The 9,356-nt window shown below is 48.2% G+C and overlaps 1 protein-coding gene and 1 long non-coding RNA gene across 3 annotated transcripts in view; one reads left to right on the top strand and one right to left on the bottom strand.

Moving 5' to 3' along the window:
• The first annotated feature begins 2,311 nt into the window (after nt 1-2,311).
• Nucleotides 2,312-4,969, top strand: LOC108446781. Of its 2 annotated transcripts, XR_001862080.1 has the most exons (3): nt 2,312-2,324; nt 3,811-3,892; nt 4,272-4,969. It is a non-coding gene; the product is annotated as an uncharacterized LOC108446781 (long non-coding RNA). The 2 variants fall into 2 exon arrangements; XR_001862079.1 differs by lacking the exon at nt 2,312-2,324 and having other exon boundaries at nt 2,335-3,892.
• A 1,337-nt stretch (nt 4,970-6,306) lies between these two features.
• Nucleotides 6,307-9,356, bottom strand: part of IGSF10 (immunoglobulin superfamily member 10) — an 11,013-nt gene continuing 7,963 nt past the window's right edge. The window contains exons 7-8 of the mRNA XM_017734414.1: nt 8,848-9,353; nt 6,307-8,212 (exon numbers count right to left, since the gene is read on the bottom strand). Of these exons, the coding sequence (XP_017589903.1) occupies nt 6,307-8,212; nt 8,848-9,353 (2,412 nt within the window). The remainder of the gene's footprint in view (nt 8,213-8,847; nt 9,354-9,356) is intronic.

Genomic DNA, 9,356 nt, shown 5'->3' with positions numbered 1-9,356 from the left:
CTCCAGCAGCCCCCGCCGTCCTACGGCCCCGCGCCGGCCCCGCGGTGAGCATGGGGACAGCGAGGGGAAGCTTGGTTTAAAATAAAGTGTATTAATAATAGAATCAGAGGACCAGAATGGTTTGGGTTGGAAAGGACCCTAAAGACCATCCAGGTCCAACCCCTGTCGTGACCAGGAACACCTTCCACTAGACAAGGTTGCTCATTAATCAAAATGAGGTTAATGGGTCTAATTAGCAATTAATATTCCTTTCTCTACAATATCCCACTGTTTTCCCCTCATTTAATTTTTATTTTGAGTTGATCTTGGCACACCTTGTCATCCAGTTGTCCTGTGTGTTTGCAGAACATAAAAATCCATTTAAAGATGGCTGTTGGATCCTATTTCCATACTCACAGATGTGGGATCCATATTTTAAAAGCATGTGTGTGGTACTAAACAGTCAATACTCCAGGTTTGCCAGAGTCTGTAGTCAAGAAAGCATAAGCCCAACTTGGTAGAAATCTGTCAAAGGTAGTGTTACAGAGCTGGCAGAGTGGAGGAGTTTCCAATGACAGCCTGGAATCAGATTTCTTTTTTAAGAGCCTGAAACAGCCCAACTAATGGTCCAGCTCTTTTGTCATAAACAGAATATGGTGTGTCATGTATGAAGCTGTGCAATTCTCCCTCAATCTCTGTGTTTTTTTAATGAAATCAGCATTTCTGGAGTTGTGAACATTATGTATGTGCTGCAGTAGTTATTGATTCCTTAACGTCTAAATTCTTGCAAGCCCAGATATCTTAGTAGTATTCCAAATTTTGGGTTTGCTTGCACCTCTTCGAAAAGTTTGGCCTTTACTTGATTGACAGCCTGGTGTGCAAACCTTCAGGGCGCCTCGCATCAGGAATGAAGTGGCCAACCTGGATTGCCTTGTTTGTGCTGAGCTAACCAGCTAAGCTAAATTGATGATGTAGCTAACATTTTTCAGTATTTTAGAACAGGATTCTTTATTTCAGAGTTTTTCAGTGTTTTAGAAAGTGAAACATCTACTTGTGATGGCTGATTTTCAGTTATGGTATTGAAATGCTGAGATGTTTTGAGCTGGAGAACATTTTAGTGGAATTGCTTAAGCTCTAGAAACCCACCTCTTTTCCTAGCAAAGCAAGAGCTGAATGCTTGGATCTGTTCCTGTTCAGAGGAACATGTTATTGCCTACATCAGTCACTGGGCAATAGTATGGCACAGCTCTATTATGCAATGTTTTTTTAAGCATTCATACTTGGAGAGACATTCTTCCTGTGAAATGTAGCATCTTTTAAGTCTGTGGCAGTCAGATGTCACAACTATAGTTGAGTTCTCACAGACTGTGGTGCTCTGCCTGTAAATGAAGTTTAATCCATTATTTTTCCCCCATCAGACTGAGCCATCAGCCTCTGCAGCCCACTTCCCTGGCTGGAGGGGGCCTGGACGCTGCCTGGGCCGCGGGTCCGGGCTCGGGGCAGGTGCCGCCGGAGCCGGGCAGGCAGGGGGGGAGAGCTATTCTCTGTTAAGTCTTCAGATCTTAAAGGGCGGTGGAAAACTTCACATTTTCCCAGCAGGAGAGCAGGGACTCAGTGTAGGTGTAAATCTCTGGCAGCTGATTGTTGGAGCCCACAAGCTGTACCTTGTAAATAATTCACTTAGGCACAGAAAAATCTGCATATGAGGATGAAATGTCGTTTATAACTCATAGGATATTTGCTTCGCTGAGAACAACTTTTCAGCCCCTTCAACTCACTAAGTAGCACTAAGGAAGAAGGAATAAAGGTGATGTAAAATAATCTCTGCTTTTGGCTTGTAACTAACAGAGAACGGTTAACAATAACAGAGATATAAATGAAATTCTCTAAAGGAGAAGGAAGGGGCTACAGTGTTTCTCAAATCAGTCAGCTCAGTATAAATTTTACAGTTTCCTTATTATTAACTCTGTCAGAACCTCATCCTTCACATTATTGGTAGGGTTGGACTTATAAGGAGGCCTTTACCTGGAGGTAAGGTTCTGGAAGGTGTTGGAAGTGTTTCCTTTTATGCATTTTTGTGACTTGGAGTGGTTTGTTGAGAGAAAATACAGTGTAGTAAAACAGAACACCCTTCACTGAAATTTGGTTCTATCATAACCGATATAATTTCTTATATTAGTACATTACTAACATCTTAAGCCTCTGTTTTTCAGATGCTTATAATTTTGCAAGACTTAAGTAATTGACTTGAAGTGTTTCACATGACTCCATGTTGAGTGTTGTTGGAAAAGTGTTCCCCAAAATCCTCAGGTGAATAAGTGGGTTTATGGAACATGCGGCCGCAGGTGAGCAAAGGCGACCGGGCTGTGCTGGGGAGCGCTGAGGGGAGGGACGGGGGTGCTCTGTCCCCCGGGGACGAAGAAGTGACCCTTGGCCACGTGAGGTGCCGGTGGCTGGCACTGCTCCCCGTCACCGTACTCGTGCTGTTGGGAGCACCCCTGCTGCCTGGCTGATCTGCCGCAGCCAAACCCCGGCCCCTGCTATGTCCCATCACAGGGGACTGTTCCTGACTTGAGGCCTTTGGTTTTTAGGCTGTACTACTAACAGGCTGGGGGGGAATGGGGTTTATTGTTTTAAGATCCCTTTAAATTAAATTGTTAGTAATAAACCAGAGTTTCATGAAGACAGCTGAACAAACTGAATTGCTTTTGAGACACGACTTTCTGCTGGATTGGAGCCTTTGATAGGTTAGGGAATGATTTTACCCAGTAATTGTCACTGCCAAATCCTTTTTCAATCTCATTATGCTTGTTTCCTTTATTTCCACAGTTTTTCCAAACATATTTAAGGTAGGTGGAGATAACTAGGAAAAGTTTGCTATAGAAAAGTAGAGAAAATACAGTAATGCTGAAACTGCAGCTTCTGAGTTTACAAGCATTAATCTTAGATAATTTTCATCCATTTTTGAGGTTTTTTTAATAGTTCTTATCTCCTGAACAAACTGATGGGAGAGTGTCCCTGCAATGGGCACCTGCCTGGTGATGATTCCTGTGCCAGCACCTGCACAGCAGAAGGTGCTGTGGGTTGGGTTTATGTCCCCAGAAAACCCCGGTGTGCTGGGTAGTGCCTTTGACTAACCTCAGCAGTTACTATAGCCTGGTAGCCAGGAGATTACACAACACATCTTAAGTGAAGGATTTGGTTTCAGAAAGGGAGAAGATGCTGAAGTCTTGTAAAACACTGAAACTGCCTTCAGTAAGCACGAGGTTTCGCTGAGCAAAGCTCGGGCGGTTTCTGTAGCGCCCACGGAGTTATTAGGGTACTGGATTACTCCAGTTTTATTCAGCATGTCAGGTTTCCAAACTGCATCCTGTATCTTTGTGCAGAAGAATCACTTAATTAAAAGCATTAGAAGCATGTGCATTTTCACTGGGTCTAATGAGAAAAAAAAAAATTGGGGATTTAAGAGGCAGATCTGTAAAGCTGAGAGACCAGAGATGGATGGTAGACGCCGAGTTTGGGGTGCTGCTCCCATTGTGCTCAATGCCACAGCCACAGTGGGGCTTCCCTGAAGCCTTCTCTTCTGCAGGCTGAACACCCTTGGTGGGAGATTGCAGGGAAGGAAGAGAGCAGATGTTCTGAGAGTTCTCAGGGTGTTCCCTGTGTCCTTGCTGTCCAGGGCACCTGCCTGCCCTCACTGCCCTCCCCAGCTCCTGCCCACTGCGCCGGGGCAGCACAGCCGAGCACCTGTGTTCGGGCACGGAGGGATTTGTTACCTGCCGTGGCTCAGGCACTGAGGGATTTCTTTCACCTTTCCCACTCCCACTGCAGTTCCCAAGGCCAGGCTTGCAGCAGACCCAGCAGCAGCAGCAGACGGCGGCGCTGGTCAGGCAGCTCCAGAAGCAGCTCTCCCGTAAGTGCGTGTGTGCACGGACACGTGGAAATGTGTCTGAACGTGGAATTGTCTTTCTGGAGACTTTCTGCCTGTTTGCCTGCTGCTAGAGGTACATGGAGGTCATTCACCTACTGACAGCTCGATGGATGTCCCAGTCCTTTTGGTGTGGCACCAAAGCCCAGTGCTGGGGCACCGTGTGGTCCCCAGGGCAGCCCTGGGGCTGCAGCTGGAACCCACCCGCCTTCCCCAGTCCTCTACAGGAAGAGTCCCCAGGGAAGTGAGTGCCCCTGACCTCGGGTGGATGAGGGATTTGCTGACTGCTGCTTGCCACTGCTGCACCAAATTCAGGTATTCTTCTGTATTTTGGTACAGTCACCTCTTTTTCTTCCTCCACCAGGTAACCAGCAAGGGGTGAGCCAGTATGGGCACCCCCCCCACTTCTGACCACGGTGGGAGTGGATGCAGGGGATGTTTGCACTGAGGAACAGGACACTGGAAATTCAATGCACTAGTCATTGCTGGACAGCAGAACATGAGTTCTCTCCTTATTTCCATCATTATTTTTTGTGCTGCAGTTGATGTGAATATGTAACAAGGTTGGGGGTTGGGTTGGGGTTATTTTTGTGTTTAACTAGATTTCAGTATCTGGACTTTTGTGGACCTATTTGAAGAATGTTATGGCAGATTTTATGAATTTGGTTCTTTTTAGGTCCTGTTACTTTCAAAGAGGACAAAGAATGCAGGATTTATTTATTTGTGGAAAACACTTTTTTATTTTAATTTTTTTTTTTTTAAGAACTGCACTGGACCAAACTACTAAACTAAAAGGCACTTCTGATTCTAGCATAAAAGTTAGTTTGTCCATTAAAATGTTCACCTCTTTCTTCGTTGGCAGAACAAGCATTGCTTTAAATCATGTTTATTTGACTGTGATTTTCATATGCACTTTACAGAGTTCTTTGTTTAAAGTACCAATTTCTCTTGCTCTTACTGTGGTAAGAAGGTGCTGAAGTGGGCTTATTGCTTGTATTAGAACTTCTTAAAGTTTACATGAAAAGCCACAATGTGATGTTAATAAACCTACTGGAAGTAGCAGTGGTTGCTCTCTGTTGCCTTCCCTCTGAAGCTCTCAGGTGAAGGTCCCCAGGGTGCCTGTGGTGACAGGGGCTGAGCCTCCAGGTCACCAGGGAACCTCTGAGTGCTGGCAGAGCCTCACAGCAGGTGAACCCCATGTCCCACCCGATGCCATCAGTGCCAGATCTCATCCCAGCTTTCATGCACGAGGATGGAAGAGCCCCCACGTCCTTCCCGCAGTTTCAGCTGTCCTGGAGCCAGCTGCCCTTTGGATGGCATCGCCTCCTGTTTCCTGTGCCAGCTGCCAGTGAGGCACGGCAGGTATTCCCCATCCTGGGGGGAGGCCTTGGCTGGGTGAGGCACTGCATCATCAGCTGAGTGCAAAACAGGCGAGCTATCAACCAAAATCACCACAAACAAATCGTGGTTATTCAAACCTCTGCAAACAGGTATCATTTTGCGTGTGTTGAGAGTTGAAAAAGCAGAATGAATTTATTACTATTTTATGTCATTTAGGAGTTACTCTATACAAATCTTTTTCAATGCCCTCATTTTGCAAGAGGAACTTTAAATGCTGGAGCATTTAAAATACTCTGGTAATACTTTTTTCCTGCTTTGTACTAACTCAATTTGCTTCTTGAACCTACCTGGCTGCTCAACTGAGGAATCACAATTCTAAATTGAGATTCAAATTGATGTGATTTTTTTCTATTGAGAAATCTTTAAAAAATGCTTTTGTGACAATAAAAAAGCGATGCCAGGCTGGACTGGTTCTACACCCCGTCTGTATGCATTGGCTTAACAGTGCTGAGCAGAGCTTCCTGTCTTGTTCCAAACTGAGCTGTTCTGTGTCATCCCACAGCTCTGCAGAAAAGACTGTGGCAACCACTGCTGTGCTATTAAAAATACTTCACTACTTGTTACATCATTATTTATTTTAAAAACATACTAAATATTAAAACACAGTAAGAAGGTAATCTGCATCCCAGTAAACCTGCTCGTCAGCTCCCAGGTGTCCTTGCCCTCTCTGATCCATGCTTGTGACAGTCATACAAGGTGGGCAGTATGGAACTGATGAAAAACTCTGTCCATACAAGAGCTCTCTGGGCACATTTCCAGAAAATTACCATGTTTGACAGTCAATATTTGCTATTACTTTGCAGAGCAAAAGTGCCTTAATTTTGCTTTCATTTAAATCCCCTGAACATGGAGAGATCCAATGCTAGCAAATAATGCTAGAGCTAATTTTCCCCTTCCTCCCTCCTTTTGCCCAGTCACTGCAGCCTGAATGCTGTGGACGTGTTCAGGCACGCACATGCTTGTGGCTGCCTTTGATTAAAGTCATTGCAAGGATGACCTCAGTCCAGCTGCAGCCCTTCTGCAGTGTCAGTGCCAAGGGCGTTCCTCGCTGTGCACTTGTACGTGCCGGAATTGGAGGGTCGGGGATTCTGCAGGAGCAGAGTGCCCGTGGGGTGAAGCAGCTTGCCCCCAGATCCCCAGCCCTGGCGAGCTGTGGAGAGTGTGGAGCGGTCAGGTAATTCCCAGGTAATTTCTGGTTTTGGTATCCCCAGCACTACACAGTGGAGCTGGACTGCTGCCCCTGGCATGGTGTGGATGGCCGGGGGGGGTCTGCCCACGATCCGCGGGGCGTAGGCTGTGACTGTGACAGGAATGCTGAGGGAGGAGTCCCCGGCATCGTTGTGGGCCCTGCACACGTAATTCCCGGCGTCGTGGGCCGAGGCTGCCCCAATGACCAAGGTGCCATTCTCCAGCAGCAGGTACCTCCCGCTGACCTGCGGCCGGTCCAGCACACGTCCCCCTGGCAGCGTCCACGCCATCCTGGGCTTGGGGCTCCCCTCAGCCAGGCAGTGAAGCGACAAAGGCTCCCCACTGACACCCTTCACCAGCCCTGCAGGGCGGGTGAGGATATTGGGCTTCTGGGCAACCTCCAGGACCATGAGCTTTTCAATATAGCCAACCTTGTTCCGGGCAGCACAGCGGTAGCGCCCGGCTTGGTGTCTCTCAGGATTGTTGATGGTCAGGGTCCCATTGCTTCCTGTGAAAAACTGGGATGTCCTGATGCTGCTGGAAAACCACGTGCCGTTGGGCAGCATCCAGCTTATATCTGGGGGAGGGTTTCCATCCACAGAACAGTTCAGTGTGATAGTTTTCCCAGGTTTTACTATTATTTTTTCGTTGAAAGGATTTTTGAACACTGGTCGCCGCAGCATTTCTGTGACTTCCAGCTGCACCACCAGCACAGTTTCTCCCCCGTCGTTACGTGCCACACAGATAAAATCCGCTGTGTCTGAGGGCCTGATGTTCCGAATCTCAAGTGTCCCGTTTTTGTGCACCACAATCCTGCTCCCATAATATGGGGCTGTTAGGAAAATGTTATCGGGCATGATCCACATAATCTGAGGAGGAGGTGTCCCTTCTGCCCGGCAGTCGATGTGTTTCTTTGAGTGCCTCACTGCCGTCACCTTCATGATCGTTTTGTTCCTGTATAAACCATTTATGATGGGGGGTTTAGCAGCCACGTCCAGCTTGTACAGTTTGGTGTCATCCCCGCCAGGATTCCGAGCCACACACATGTACTCCCCAGCATCCAGCAGGCTGGCGTGGCTGATGGAGAGAGAGCCGTTGGCGTGCAGGGAGTGCCTGTCTGTGGACGAGGAGATCATCTCACTGGAAGGCAGCAACCAGAATATCTGTGCCCTGGGTTCTCCAGCAGCTTCACAGTCCAGCAGTGCTGTGTCTCCAGCTGTCACTGTAATGTATGTCTTGTAATTGTGCTTTATTTGAGGGGCTGCCACGATGACCGTGACGTGGATCTTCATCTCGTCCCTCCCCAGAGTGTTCTGGGCATAGCACGTGTAATCTCCTCCTTCTGTCACTCCAGCTTTGTTGAGGTACAGAGTCCCATTGTTGAAGAGGACGTACCTGCGAGACCTGTGCCCACTGTCATCCGCCAGCATCGCGTTGTTCACCACCGTCCCGTCTGGCAGACCCCAGGATATTTCCGGTGTGGGCGACCCGGAGGCCTTGCAGTCCACTCTGAAACCCTTCCCATATGGCACCAGTTTCTTGAACTGCTGTTTGTGGTCAATCTTGGCTGGTTTCATTGTGATGCTGACTTTCATCAGTATCAGATCATCCCCAATTCTGTTTCTTGCGACACACAGATAGTCACCTGCATCTTTTTCTGTAACTGCCTCAATAGCCAGGGATCCATTGGGGTAGACATGGATCCGACTTCCCATTCTGTTGTGGGGAGAGAGAGAGGAAAAGAATTATGAAAACGAGTGCTGGAGGTGAATACTGAGCACTGGAAGGGACTGAACGTGTTCACAGCACAGCACAGCAGCTCTTTCTAAAGGCACTGTGCCCACGCCAGCTGATGTCATTGCCATCAATAACATTTGGTGTTATGTGGATGTGAGCAGTGCTGACTCTGCTGGGAACGCCCTGTGTTGGGTCTGTCTCTCCCAAGGTAAAGGTGAAGTGTTAGTGTGGGAGGGGGTCTGGGGAGACCCCCAAAGGTAGACTTGGCAGAGACGAAAGAAACCTCTCCCTCCTGAGCCCTGCTTCACAAATCTGTTACAAGTAACTTCTCTGAACTGACAGCAGTCAGCCAGTGCATGATGACAGGAGTTACCTTAATTCAAATATGACTTGTACCTGTTTTGAGACCTCACCCACTTAATGGCAATTGATGTGATCTGTTATTAGATCTGTTATTAGATATAGATGCCATTAGAACAGATGTTTCACCACTGCTAAATGCTTAAAAATTGGTTTAGTTCACAGTGGTTTAGTGCTGTAATAGGCTCTTATGTGAGCACCAGAGGAGGCAGTGTTTTAAGTTCCAAAGAGATGGAGAAAAAAAAGGGGCATACCTGTGCCACTGGTCCACAACAGCCTTGGAGGGCAATCTCCAGATTATCCTGGGCTTGGGCTCCCCAGTTGCTGTACAGTTCAGAAGCAACCTCTCCCCAAAGTTCAGCCGAGTCAGTTCTTGAGAGGCGATGGCTATTTTTGGAAGTACTTCTCTGCGCTCCACCACGAGGCTGACCACCCTCCTGTCCGAGCCCGTGGAGCTCGTGGCTATGCACTCGTAGTTGCCGCTGTCGGAAGGGGCGATGCTGCCCAGGTGGAAGGTGCCGTTGGGGAACAGGAACAGCCTCGTGTGTACCAACTGCAGAGGTTTCACCACCGTGCCGTCAGGGAGGACCCAGTGCACGCTGGGCTGAGGGTTCCCTTGCACTGTGCAAGGGAGTTTCAGGCTTTCCCCCATCATTCCTGCCACGCTCTGTCTCTTCTCCTCCAGGATGGTGGGAGGGGCTGCAACGACCTGCAGTTTCACAGCCAGCGTGTCGGGGCCCGCCGGGGGTTTGGGCCGGGACCG

The sequence above is a fragment of the Corvus brachyrhynchos genome, unplaced genomic scaffold (assembly GCF_000691975.1).
Source record: "Corvus brachyrhynchos isolate BGI_N302 unplaced genomic scaffold, ASM69197v1 scaffold544, whole genome shotgun sequence".
Lineage (NCBI taxonomy): Eukaryota > Metazoa > Chordata > Aves > Passeriformes > Corvidae > Corvus > Corvus brachyrhynchos.
Note: the sequence above shows the minus strand (reverse complement) of the source record. Positions and strands in the feature narration are given on the sequence as shown.